Source organism: Lasioglossum baleicum, chromosome 5, assembly GCF_051020765.1.
Source record: "Lasioglossum baleicum chromosome 5, iyLasBale1, whole genome shotgun sequence".
Lineage (NCBI taxonomy): Eukaryota > Metazoa > Arthropoda > Insecta > Hymenoptera > Halictidae > Lasioglossum > Lasioglossum baleicum.
The window spans coordinates 18075206-18090294 of NC_134933.1; the positions used below are offsets into that span (position 1 = coordinate 18075206).

At 41.6% G+C, this 15089-nt stretch overlaps 1 protein-coding gene across 2 annotated transcripts in view; it reads left to right on the top strand.

Moving 5' to 3' along the window:
* Mesr6 (misexpression suppressor of ras 6) overlaps positions 1-15089 on the top strand; it is a 764580-nt gene that overhangs the window by 507879 nt on the left and 241612 nt on the right. For both annotated transcript variants that reach the window (XM_076423801.1, XM_076423800.1), the window contains one exon: positions 8889-9083. In XM_076423801.1, coding sequence (XP_076279916.1) covers positions 8889-9083 — 195 coding nt within the window. The remainder of the gene's footprint in view (positions 1-8888; positions 9084-15089) is intronic.

A 15089-nucleotide genomic window follows, 5' to 3' on the forward strand; every position in this document is an offset into this window, starting at 1 on the left:
TTCATGCAAAATAAAAAATGTTTGCATTGATTGCAAGACACAGGAGCCAAAAAATAGAAAATTCTTTTTCCTTTTAATTGTCTCTGATTAAGCTGAAATTAATACACTGATGTCCTTAAATCTTCGTAATTCGTCCACTGCTTTAAATTGCACGTGCCCATTTTTGTCATAAATGCATAAAATCCGCAGTCTAGCGATGACTATGTATTTGAAATTTGTATTTGTCAATTATTAGAATGCAAAGTAAATGCATCGATTATGGATAATGGATGCAACCGTTAAACGAACACCGCCAATGACCTTCGACACAGAATGCAGCGTTAGCAACAAAGCGGACAGCTTTCTTATGTTATTAATTATTCATAATATTGTTCAGGCGAATGAGTAGAATGCAAAGGAACTGCGCCGATAATAGGTGCAGCCTAGTGCAGGGTGAATGGGGAAATACGGTGAACTTCGACTCGGATTATATTGTCCGCCGCAAGGACAACAACAACAAAAAAAGCCGAGGTGTGACATGTGCGCGCGAAATTTGAATTCTCGCCGCGCCTGATGGTATTGTTTTAATTAACAGACTGTGAATTTTAGCCCCTCGCGTCCCGTCGCGGCGTTCGTAGAACTAATTCGCCTTGTACGAGAACAATGCGTCACGATCGGCGTCGCATCTGCCACGCGATAGGTCGCCGAATGCAGCAGGACGTCCCTGGAGTCTCGCACGCGTACCCCGTTGATTGCAAAAGTGGAATGCCAGGCGGACTGCACGCCAAAAAAGACGAGAAATATTAAAAAGGGTGTCGGAGCATGGTCCTCGGCAACGAATCTGTTAACGAGTTTGAGGAATAAAACCACTCCATCCATCCCCTGGATTCGAACTGAGCGGGCTGGGCCCGGGGTTGAAGTTGTTTGCCCGCGACCTTAGCAACCTTTCACAATCAACTAGACCGTTTAATCAACAGGAAAACAGTTTTGCATTTTCTAGCGGATTCGGATAGAACGTCATTTTTTTCTAGCAATGTGTTTTCGATTCTACGTCTGTATAACAGCAAGGGACTGTCGTAAAGGTTGGGGCACCGTATAAGTTGGGCCAATGCTTTTTTCCCATATTAACGCACTGGAAACACCAATGCCACGGTTCTCAACTTTATTTCTGTTTATAAACAAACTTTTCATGACCAGTAGAAGCAACAAGCCGTGCCCAGTATAGCTGTGCCACGCAAAGGCTAGTAATATGTCCTAAAAAGTTTTATTGTATTTCTTACGAATATCTCGGAAACTAAAACCGACCGCCACGAACATGCAATGGAAAAAGTTGTTTAAAATGTTGAGTTCTATAACATATTCAAAAATAATTGGCAGGGGCGTCACACACCGAAACGTTCACACGAATCTGTTTAAAGAAGAATAAATGTAAATTTTAAAAAATAACGAGGTTATATTCTATGTTAAAATAGTGAGTTTAATGACTTTTAAGCCACCCTGTATAATGTAGAACGTACAAAGCTGTCTATAGGGAAAAGTAGTTCACAATGTTGACCTCGTCATTATATCTCAAGCTCATTGAAACCGATGACGTCACGTCGATTCCAAATAATCACTTTTCCCGTCTTAGAAAATTCTTTTTCGCTGGAAGAAACTCGTTGCACTTTAGCCACGTTTTTCTGGTATTCCCACATTTTTTTTGCATCAATCCGTAGAACGCAATCATTTCACTCGAAGATGACTCCGTCACTTTGACGAGCACAGACCGCAAACCCGTGGGCCCCGAGAGCGGCAACTAATCACTTCCTTGATGTGGTCTCTGACCAATTTTTCTTCTGCCCCTTGTCCCAGTTTAGAAATGATAACAGCATTTGCGCAATCGTTGAATTCCACCATGCAGATGTTCACCGGACTTCTTGCGCCGGCCTCTCTGTGACTTAAGCCGCACGAGTGACCTTTCAACCGAATCACCACTCGCCGATCTAGACCGCTCTCCTCCCTTCGCCACCGACATCTGCTCCTAATCAGTCTGCACCAGTCATTAAATTAAATCCTTGCCGTTCGAAGTCGAAGTTGTAACTTCACACATGCTCCGAGAATCATCAATTTTATACGAAGCTAAATGGAACTCCTATATGCATTACGCTTATTTCTGGACATTTTGTTACTTTCGAGTTACATGTGTATATTGTATACGATTCCACACAACTTCATTTATATTGTAAAACACAAATTTTAGCTGCTGTGTCGTACAATTTGTAGTTAATAAATTTTTTTTACAATATTGAACACTGTCGGACAATGGTGGATTATCCAGATCTTTAAATAATTGCATATGTGCACACGTTAAATAATTATTAGTGGCCCATAAATTTAATAATTACTCTTTTAGTCCACAAATATTTGATGTTACATACGAGCGGTTTGAAAAAATTTAACAAGATTTTACAGCATCTAGATCCACATAAAGATCCACGGAGTAGTTACTAGTTTAAGGATGCACAGTCAACTTCAGTGTCAACTAACGAATGAATTACGAGTATTTTCTGCGATAGGAGAATAATTTGTGCAACATAAAAATAGTAATATGATATTTAACAACCGCTGACACGAACGGTGTATTAGTTGAAGGATGCATAGACCATTCGAGAGTTAACTAACAAATAAATGATGAGCGTTCTGTGGAACTGCAACAAAAAAAATGGCAACGTGATATTTAACAATCGATGAAACGGCCGGGCAGCCATGTGTTTCTGGTGTATACGTTGAAATCATTAAGTGCGCGATTGCGCAACACCCGTAATCCCCTATCTTTGTCATGCGATTTTTAATTTGCATCGAGGCGCTGTTATCTCGCGGGCACGTACGCGTGACGAGCATCGCGAGTCGCGAACCGTGTTCTACAAACGCATGGTATTCGATTCTAAATGACTCATACCCGGGTGAAGCAATTCTGACCGCGATGCATCATCGCGGACAATGTCGGAAACAAAGAAACACCGGTTTGTCGCTTATTGTTAGCCGCGATGGCGGCAACAGCCCGATATTGCGACAGGATTTTCCCCGCGCGCTGCGGAGGCGTTCGCGAGCAATTTTGTTCTGCTGCTTTCGAATCGATAGAGTCACCGGACTTCCCTACCAACAAGACAATCATGTTCGCGTCGTTACGCACAATTTTCCTTTCGTCTGTGTCCAATTAAAAGAATTTATTAACCCTGCGGTACATTATTCTCGAACGATGCCACACAAATTCATTATGTATACATCGTTAACCTTCGCGAGGCTGACGTCTCTGATGATTTCATGGCAGTCATTGCTATATCCATTCGAATCATTACGCATCAATTTTTGCGTATCTAAGAACCTACGTCTCTCAGATTAATGTAAAATATCAATCTGCTTATAAGATCTAATATGTATCAACAGCTCTAGCTATTAGTTTCAACCCTGACGACGAATGTCGACATTGATCACATCATGAGCAAGCATCTCATTCTTGAAGTGGTATATGTGTAATATAAATGTATAATATAATTATGTACATACCAAAATATCTGTATATATTTGTTCATTTATTTTATCAAGCATTTCAGATATCAACTGAGATCTATTTCTGCTGCACTGTGAGGTAAATTACAGTATACAGGGTCTCAGCTGAAGGAGGCCACCTAAATATCTCCTTTATTTTTAATGACACAAAAAATATTTAGGGCATAATTTAAACGGTATAGCAGGAGGAATATCATAGAAGAACAATTTCTTTTGCCCGGTTATTTTTTCATAGTTTTTTCAAGGTCATCGTTTTTTATTTTATGTATAGCTGTCGCAGCTGTAACAATAGCTACATGCACAGCTTTATGCTTCCGAATAATGCAAATTACTCCTCGTAAACGTAAAAATAGGACTTTTGAGAGCGATTGCGGCCTAGATTGATCTTTTGTCTAGCGCTTTTGACTACCGAAGAACCCCATCTTTGCATCATCTAAAAACGAGAAGGCGCATCCGCACCCCTGCAACCCTGGAAACGAGAGTCTTACCCTTAAGGTTCCTCTTAATAGAGAATCGGGTTTGTTGTAAAGAAAAACTGGGGCTTTCAAGTAATATGTGATGGATACTGATGAGCACGCCACGCGAAGTGTCCGAATTCGGGTAATTGCGGCTTGATCTTTTCAAGAAATTGGGGGATGCTTTAAGCAAGAGAATTTGATACGATTTTCGGGAAAGAAAGATATGCGCGGACAGTGGCTCAGCTAATTTTACATCGTTCGCGTTAGGAATCCAAGGCAGGGCGTTGCACCCGATGCGATGGTAAGTGCAATAACGCGATAATCCGCGTCGGTTCGATTTCGGCAGATATTTTTGGCGGCGCGGCGCTGCGCGGGAATGACGCGCGAACGAGCATGCGAGCGGACGGACGAGTTGCAGCACGTGGCAGGCCAGATCGAAGGCATTTCCATGCGCATTAACTGAACAGACGGTCGTCCATCACACCACCGTCGCGAGCGCAATTAAGCCAACCAGTGCCGCATGCAAATCGTCGCATTGTCTTGACCCGAAGTGGCGCGATGTCGCCAACCCGCGGTTGGCCTCGTTGCGCTTTCGCAAATGGCGCACGAGGTCCCGAATTCTCCCGAATTCGCACTTCCAAAATTCCACCAACCTTCGCCGCACTTGCAGTTCACTTGGCGATGGCCATGCACTTACGTGCACTTTGTATTTCCACTTTTATTCCAGCTTGGAACTCTCCATTTAAAGGAGAACACTGAGGTCAGCTGTTGCCAGGGCTGGGGACAAATAGATATGTATTTAAAATAGAGTAATGGAAATTCATGTTTTTTTCTCATAAATACTTTCAATACGCAGTCTATTTATAAATCAACGATCAGAAATGAATTTCTATGCAGCCATTTTTATACAGTTAGGAGCAAAACTGATCACACACACTTTAAGTCAGAATAACTTTTTAATGAATGGACCAAACGCGTCTTCAATGTCTCTGTAAAGCTAGATGAATTAGTTTAGTAAATGACGTCTACAGAATATTTTTCAATTGTGGTATGAATAAATTCACTTGATTTCATGTAGACAAAATGAAAAAGGTCATGCTACGAAAATGGTATCCTGGCAAATATCCTAGATCAGACGAAACGTCGACATTCTAATGACAAAATACAGTTTCAAGTGCAAACAATTAATTAATGTTTTAATAAATGTGACTACATTCTTCGGAAATCTATTTAAAGTAGCAAGATACAGAAATACATATAGAAATACTTGCTCACCTAGTTTCTAGCTCTGAGAACCCTGTGAATCTCGAAGACGGATAATAAATTTAGGACCGTTGAAATATCCAAAATTCTGCACAGCTGATAGCCACATCTCTTGAATTTTGGCTTCTCGATAGCGAAATTTTATTTATATTTGCAGGCGTTTCTAAACCGTGTCCACTCTGCCTAATTTGTCATCACTTGCACTATTCCTCCGAGATGCACGGCCAATCACGTCCGAAATAGTTTGGCTACACGTACACAAATCTTCTTGAAACGTAACGGGACTTTTCTAAATCAGACTTGTTTCGAATTTCTACCGACTAACTACTCCAAGAATAGCCGGGACTGTCTTAGAGACAAGCCGAAACTTGTTTCGAAATTCCACCGATCAACTACTCTGAGAACAGCCGTGTCTGTCTTAGAGAACACTTGTCAGCAGCAAAACGAGCGAAGCGGGAATTGTTATTTTCAGCTGATTCTGCGGTATTCATCTACTTCAGAAGGTATAGATTTTTGTATCGTCTGTAGGAAGAACATGCCAAAGATTTCGAGTCGCTCGAATTCCACTGAATGCAACATCTGCGAGAGAGCTGTGCACTTGAAATGCGCTAATATTCCTGTAAATTATTTCACATGCAAACATTGTCATACTAAATCAGACAATTAAGCCGGTTATTATCAAGTGAACAATGCTTTTCTTTGCCAAATCATGATCTGTATAAGATGTAAATACTCAATTAGCATTGAACATAAGAGTTTTTACTTCATTTCAGTTTTTGGGGTGTCCCATTTTGTACAACATTTTTTTTTACGAAACAATTGTCGTCAGAAAATCGACTACAACCTTTTATCTGTTGACGCTATCGTTATACTTTCTGCAGCGAAAATTTAGCTGGCAACTACACCTTCCCAACGGTATCCTATGAAATTTTATAGCTGGAAGGTGTTCCGACCTTTGCGACAGTCCCTCACAAAATTCTGCATAAAGATCCGATGTCCAGTAATCACAATCTGTTAGAATCACGGAGCTATTCGTTCCCCTTCGACTCGGTGTATACCTTTAATTTATTATGCCAAACGCGTTATGGGGACCGTGAGGCGTCGCAGATAACGAACATTTTAGATCGCGAGGATGAGAAACGCGCAGCCGCGAATTGGAAGGAATAATGAGGCGTTGCTAGTGAATGAAGAAATAATGGAAACCGATATCCAAGGAACGCTGGAAGATTGGTTCTCTGCGGACACGTGATGGCAACGTCTGGCGTGCATGCGGAGCTGTTGGTTTAAGCACAACGGGGATTCCGTAAGAGCCTTTTGTCCTTCCTCGATTCCAGTCAGAATCACCCTGCTGCCCGGTTTAGTTCGCATAAACGGGAAACGGGTTCCAGTCAGAAAGAGCTTTGGTAGTTCAGCGTAAAAGAACAGTGCATTGTCACGGGGGCAACGAGAGAAAAAAAAAGTATACGAACGCGCGCACCTCTTTCGATTGGTTTCGCTTGCACCATCGGCCCTCGTCTCTTTCTCTCTCTCTCTCTCTCTCTCTCTCTCTCTCTCTCTCTCTCTCTCTCTCTCTCTCTCTCTCTCTCTCTCTCTGTCTCTCTTGCTCTTTCTTTTTCACTCTCTTACTCACCCCACACCTCTCTCTCTCTCTCTCTCTCTCTCTTTCTCCATCCACCCTTTCGTTCCCTTCACGCTTCCGTTCTCTCTTTCTCCCCGCGTCGCATTGAAAAGGAAACCGAGGGCTACGAAAAAGCCGATGTTTGGAGAATGCAAATGAATATGTCCAGGAAGAGCGGCCATTCAAGTGCTCCCTTCTAATGCCTGGCTAATGTGGTCGCGTGACACTTCTCGGACGCGTTTCACAAAAACAGGCTCCGGCCTGATGTTTTCGGTCAAAGAAAATTACTGGGTGTCGCGGAAACTTCGCCTACCGGCGGCGATCAATTCGCAAAAGTTGGCCCGTTTAATGAACGACAACTTTAAACTCACTTGATAAGCGGTCTCTGCCGGCTTCGAAAACTTCGTATCGATTGTGCGCCAGGCTCTAGATTCAGGTTGTTTATTTTAAGGGAGAATTGATAGCGGGATACACGAATGTCCATTTTTGGGTTGACGAAATTACGTCGGAAGCACGCCGAGAATAAAATATGCCTCTCACGGCGTGTTCTCCAACGGTTAGAGGATGAAACAGCGATGATTAAATTAAATTATAGGCTACGTCGTAAACTCACATTCACCCTTAATCTATAAAAATTAAAATGTGCTTTTCCCGATGCATTTTTTGGTAGCTACAAATTAAAAAGTGATGGTTAAGATCGAATTCTCCACTCCACAAACATTGATTCTTAATCTCTAGAAATACGGTCACAAATAGGGAAATAAAAAATGTGCACTGCTAGGTGCATTCCCAACGCATGGAGGATAAAACAGCAATAATTAAATTCAATTAAACACCGCGTCACGAACATTCACTCATAATCTATCAACACAGCGACACGTTGCTAATGCCAGTTTACAAAATTCTGTAGATACAGGATAGATAATAAAATATGCTTCTCTCGATGAATGTTTTAACGTTTCAACAACCGGAAATTCGTTCTTAATTCGCAGGAACAGCGGCACAAATAGGCGAAAACTAAAATATACAGAGCTAGGTGCATTTTTAACGGCGGAAGGGTGAAAAAGCGATAATTAAATTAGATTACGCGTTCCCGGGGGGTCCGCAAAGGGAAAAAGCAGAACGTCCGTGGCGATCGAAGACCGTATTAAACGTTTGAAAGCCGTTGACCATAGTGATCGTTGGCTTTGCGTCCCTCCACCCCCTCGATCATCCACCACAACCCTTGCAGCGTGGCCGCCGCTGCGAACACCGTTGCGTTTCATTGTTATGAGCGCATGCAAATCGCGATCCCGCTACCGGGACGAGTATCAATTCTAACAGGATTAATTCGAGTGCAGTCATTGTTTTTTTGCGCGTCACAAAAAGCCTCGAACCCTCGCTTTGCTATCCCATGCTCGGTGTTATGGCGGCCTGTGACGCGTCCGCCTCGTTTCGAATAATATCCAGGACGTGTGAGAGCAACCGGTCCACTTTCTGCGAGGAATCGACGAGTTTGTAAATTGCGCTCGATCAGTCGCGAAACGGGCGATCGACTTTGTATCTCGCGATGTGTATTTAATTGGTGATAAGTAGACTTCGGATCTTTTATTTATTTTAAAAATTGAAGAAGTCAATATATGATTTTCCTCTATTAAAATCATTAAAGGAAAAAATAACATTCATTTTAAACTTTAACATCCGCAGTCTAGTGATAACTAGAACTCGTGGTCTAATTTTTTATAGTTCTATTAGGTTGACTACAATGTCTTCGCATTTATCTTCGCAGTCAGTCGATGGCACTGTTCGCAAGAATAAATATCAAAACAAAATAACGGAACTGCAAGATGCTATAAAAAGTTCTTGAATAAAAACATATCTTATTTATTCCAATTCAATGTAGTAGAATTTACCAAAACTTTCTGGCAACCTAATATTTCGCTGGGTAGTTCGAGTATGTTAAATGAATCAGAACTTCTTGTATATTAACAATTACACGGATTCGAATGAATCTACTGAATAAGAGAATTTTTGCATTTCAGAAAGATGATTTCGGCCTAATCACTGCGGCTCTACGCCAATATCTTCCGGAACGGGGAACCCCGTACATACTGGACATCGATTTGGACTTCTTCAGCACGAAGAATCCTTTCAAAACACTTCACGAAGAAGTCAATCTTTACGACAAATTAGCACCCTTGTATGCTTTCCAACGACCTGAGTCAACGGATCCTGATGTGAGTACTAAAGTTATATTTCACTAGTACTTGCTTGATATATTGATGGCATCTGTGAATTTGCAACTTGTACATTTTTATCATTAGAAACTCTTTAGTCGTTAACGTAAATTTCTACTTCATTCACAGGTTTTGTTCGAAATTGGTAGATGTTTAAATACTGTTCAACTTTTGTTTGAAACATTTTTTCCTCAGCTTATCGAAAACCCTAAAAGAATCGTGATAATGGAGTGAAAAGCTGGAAATTATGTTGGAATGACGTAATTTATTATTTTCATACTAAATAAGTAGATCACGAAATTTTTTAATAAGTAAATGTTAATATAAATATTAATTCTCGTCAGGAAACACGTTGCATCGCGATGGTATACGGCACGTAAAAAAATGGAATTTCTCGAAAAGTGCAAAAAAGTTGAAACCTTCTCTTTTTTTTAGCATTAAAATTAAATAAATTCTCGATATTTTGCTAAAATAATTGTTTCTTCAAGGTAACAAAAAGTTCACTGTAACTAAATATTACCAAATTTTTTAAATACCAAATAATTCAAGTAATTCTTCACTTACCACTATACGACCAAGCCATATTAATTTGGTTAATATACTGCCGCGTCCTTGTAACAATATACTTATTAAAACATCTATATTTTTCACTCCACAACTATACTTAAAACCATTGACTCGAATGACACCGAACATAGCTTTTCAACAACGTTATTGTTTATTGATTCTACAAGAGCATATATTCTTAACAATAATTTACTGACGGATAATCTAGAATTCTTGAATTTTCATATTTCGAGTTTCTGCCAGGTTTTTGAGTGAGCCAGCTTTCGGTATGACTTCCGCTGGTATAGTTAACCGAGTTAGGTGCAGCGAGAACGCACAGGCAAGAAAACATAAAAAAAAGTTTCGCGAAACAAAAGACTCTAAGCTGCGCCAGATTTGAACTAGTGGTGAATTAAACGGAAACAGCCGAGGCCCGGTTACCAAAGACGGAAATTCGCGGTGTTTGAGTGTAACGAAGAGGGAGTGGGAGTGTGGGAGGGGTGTGTACTGACAAGGAGCGGAAGATTTGCGAATAATTAGGTGGGCCGACAATAGCCGGGGTCCCGTGGCAGACCGGATACACAATGTGGCCTGCCACCAGCCGGATAATAGACAGAGAAGAACGACTCTATGGGGTTTTAGGATTCGACGGACATAATGGCACTGGTCCATTGTCTACGGTAGCTGCAGACTGCCAACATCCGCTTTTGAGGGCGGCTATGTCAGCTCATCTGCATGCCAGCTTCCGATCCTTCAAGTGTTTGGTTTCCAGCATCGAAGATGCAAATTACCGTTGCGATTCCGCCCGACGTTCGATTGTTATCGATCATGCAAAACGGGATGTCTGTTTCTCGTTCCTCCTGAGCCCTCCATTGTTCTTTCGACGAATAGAAAATCATCGAAAGAGGAAACTAATGGACGAACAGCCGGGCTAAACTCATAACGCTTCCCTTCGAAGATTTGAAGCATTAGAGCATTCAAATGTTGAAATATTTAAACGTCCAGATATTCGAGTATTCAAATTCTCGAGCATTCAAGCGTTCAGATATTCAAATGTTTAGACTCTTCTGAATAACAACAGCTCGATTAGGATTTCCTTTGATCCGGAGATCGGCAGTTCGTTCCGAGCCACATAGATCGTCCCAAAATTATGCTAGTTCCCAGCGATCAGCATACCTGGTTTAATCAGTTTTCCAAACGCAATCGGAATGACAATTGCAACGTAAGATGGGTTTCATCGACTGCAGATAAATCATTGACGGAAATCGGCTCGAGGAAAGTGCCCTAACCGTGGGATTTTCACAAGGTGCGTGTGTCAGGAGGCACACGCACTATCGCCGGTCGTTATGCTAATCGCGCGGTCCGGTTGAATGTGTGTCAGAGAGCCGGAGATAGAGGCTGGATGATTTCGAGTTTCGAAGGAGGCCGTGGCCGCGGTGCATACAATCAGTTTGGTCGTTCCAAAATATCGCTCATGCTTCTATAGCGGATGGCTTCGATCTAATATATGCGGGACGGACCGGTGTGCTACCTGTCTTACCCTGAGAACTCGGCATTGCATTGTGATTGTAATCGCCGGTTGCAGGTCAGCCCGCGGCCTAACCGGGGTCAGGGTCATTCTTGAATTATTTAAATTACGCAACCCGCCCTCCTTCCTTCCTTCCTTCCTTCCTTCGGGAACGCGATTTTAGTAGAATGCTGCATTCCCCTGTTGAGAGGGGAGAAGAGAGGAAAAGAGAGGAGAGAGAACGCGCAGGGAGAGAGGCAGAAGGAAGGGACAAACCCTTGCAATCCCGATAAGGAGCATGCGTGCCGTTCGAGGTTGGAATTTCATCGTACTCTTTGATGACCGTTTGATTATCAATGACTGGGATCTAGTTTCACGAGGATTCCAACGGACGTACATGGTTCTGAGATCTCTCAGGAACTATTTTTGCTATTCTGACGGGGCACCATGCAAACATTTTGCAGCGTTCGCCGCTCCCTTATCGGCCAAGTATTCTCTTTCCTTATTCGCTTATTGTTTATTCGTTGACCGCGAGTCCTCGTGCGAAATAGCAGTTCGATGCATCAATGCGATGTTCAATGTGTTCAATGCGAGGCAAATAAAACAAAAAATGTGTGTATTAAATAATATATTCATTCAATTCAATATATTCATAAAATTCTTAGAATATTTTTTTCTTTTTTACTGAGCCACTCAAACAATTTAGAATTACCAAAGCATTAACGAATATAAAAAAGGAGAATATTATTAGCTATTACGCGGCATAAAATCAAACAAAAGTACCATCTCGTTCTAAGTTCTCGTATCATCATTTCACGTAAATTCAGAGAACACTGTCATTTTGACTTATTCATAAGACTCTGACATTTAATTTGCTCGATGGCGTTATTAATACTTGACACGGACAGAGTGCCATTCAAATATTTAATGAGATTAAAATGAACCCAACAAAATTCCCGCACGTTATTATTTCATCGAACAGCATTTTTTTATTTAGACGTGGAATTCGTCGAAGACGTTCCCGAATAGAGAAATCGATCGGTGATATTGAGTGAGGAATCAATTCGACCCATATTCGTTTTCTCAGGATCAAAATCGCGATGTCCCGCCGTGATCCCCAGCCTCGAGAAGAAATAACACGAGAGCGGGGGGTCCAGTATGCAAAACGGGCCCGTTTTCTGGTCTCTCTGAATATTGATGTGTAGCCGGGTATGCAAATGAGCGTGAGAATGCAGCTCGTGCCGGATGGTGACGCGAATAAACGAACCGGAAGTTAACTACTACCCCACCTTCCCCCCCCCCCCCCCGAGCGACATGCCCTTTCTGTCGTCTAGGTCGAATTATAGTGATTGACTTTTTCTTGCCGGTGTCAGCCTCGAAAGAAGAAATGCAACTGGCTCCATCTTATACTCGTCCACGCTCTCTTCAGTAAACATTTCAAACAACTAAGTCCCTGTAAAAACATAAAATATTAGCATTATTATAAATTAAGACTCGTTGGCATATTACACTTACAAATTACAATTCTTTGACATAATTGATTGGATAATTTTCATTGTTTAAACTGCCTTTTTTTTGGTCTTCTTATGAACTGTCTAACTCTTGCAGGTGAAGACTTTCAATAATTTCTGTTCTATGCATTAAATAATTATTGAATCAATTTGGATAAAATAGTATCTTCTTTAATCCAATATGAATAAGAAAGCTTAAACATTATTTTCAAGGGAAGAAAATTAATTAATTGGGCTCACTTTCGCCCAAAAAATGTAGGAGCTCGTATTCTATATTTTAATCGATGAATAATAAGACATTAGTAAGAATTGGTAAGAAATATACTGCAGAAAGATTTAAGTTGAAAATAATACAACAGTGTTTCCAAGTTCTTTAACTGTTTCTGCTCTTTTACATTTGATCTAGTAGACTAGTCATTAGTATTTTCTTATCGAGATAGAGACAAATTGTGTTATCTACAGGGATCTTTAAAAATCGTTTCGCCTCGGAATTCGACCGGCAATAAGGCGTCTCCTGTTGTGCTGTTTCCGTTTCTCCTGCATTCGATTAACGCCCTTTACCCCGTTGAAATATCTATTCGGGTGTCGTACGGTAGGAAGCCTTGGGAATAGGACAGAGACAAACACCGTAGAATTAAATATACAATAAAGCTCACGAACCTAGACACAGAAGGGGCGTGGTGGGGATGAAGAAAGGGCGTTGGAGAGGAAACTGCTTTACCGACTGCACCTTCCAGCCCGGCATCCCCTAGTCTCCCACCCCCGTTTGCTACCCGGCCGCATAAATAAATCCAATTGGCTCGAATAAAATGTACGAAACGAAGTCGCGCGCCAATGGCTGGGTGTGTATTTTATTTTCTCTCGTTTTCCTTTCCACCCCGGTGTCAGCCTGGCAACCGGCTGTTTCCTCTCTCTCTCTCTCTCTCTCTCTCTCTCTCTCCTCTTTCCTCTCTCCTCACTCGCTTTGCCCCCTCGTCGTCTCTGTCATGGCACCGCACTGGGATAATTCAATCACGACTTTTCACGGATTTCCCATCGAAGGAAACACGCCGGTTACCCGCCGGAACGACTTCGCTTTTTTCCCCGGAGGCGCCATTGCCTTTTGCAATTGCGATGCGCTGCCTTCTTGTTCTCATTCGTCGGTCTGCTACTTCCAGTTTTGAATAACAAACGCCTCGAAATCACTATCGAATCTTTAAGAGTCCATTCCCAAAAGTTGTCCTTTTCGAAATGAACGTTCATATATTTGTCAAGCTGTTTTGTACGATTTGTTAAATCGTATCTTACATGAATCGTTTGCTGCTCAAAGCGCTTTATCGATAGTTGACTTTTATTTGAAAGTGGTATTTAACTTTCAAATGAATTTCTGAATGCATTCCTTCAGCTGACTGCATAATCGAGCAATTGTACCTGCAGTCAGCTACCTCCAGCGTTGTTATTAATAATATGCTATTTTGTAAGTATTTCGTAATATGGAGATATGAGTCTACCCATTACAAAGTGAAGAATATTGTGCTCATTCTCAATATTTCCAAGCAATTTGTTTTTATGAAGCCTGACTATGGGGTGAGGACTGAAATAAGGTACATTAGCCGACATTATTTGAACTCCTCAGGGAATTCGCACACTTTTGCCAACAAATAGCGAACTGCTCGTTACAGGATCGAATCTTCTGGTTTGTAGAAAATCTCGTGAACAAGTAGACGAACGGTTGCCACGATCACCTCGATCAGATCTGTTCTCAACCGTTTTCTATTTCCGTGGCAGAGGGTTAAGAAAATCGCGGAGAGCCTGCCCGTTTAAAGCGTGCGAACGAAAACTGGTTCATGTGGACCCGGCCAAGGGAACGTTTCTTCATTGACAAGGGGAATGTCATTGAGGTAGGTCACTTCCGTGACTACCTCCTCTCACGGAAGTCCCCCGTCGGTCGAACTTTGCTTTCTGTCGGCCCTTCTTAAGGCAGCCCTTCATTCCCTACAATTAAGCCCTCCGACAATTAAATCGATAACGCCCGCGTGAGCGCTCTTTGCATTCCGCGCAAACTTTCTGTGTCGGTGTTGCTCCCGATCGTCCTAGCTACGTTACAACAGTTTCATTTCGTGATCAATAAACTTGCGATTATTTCCAGTTGGTTGATGATTGCCAATTATATCGCTGGACCTGTCCTCGTCTATCGAAATCATCGATAATGCTCGACTGGGTTTATAATTTTCGTTGTTGGTTGGATACAGATTAATGACTTTGTTACTCAATATCCTCCTGTACATTTCATCTACTTACATCTTACACTTTAATTCCAGCAACTGTTTTGAACTACAACAGAATCACGAAGGAATAATAGATATTGTGAAATCGAAAATGTAAAGTAGGTGAATTTTTACAGGAAGAGAGTACGAGGGTTGCAAAGGTTTTAACGGGAACACGTCCTTCAACTTTCACAAG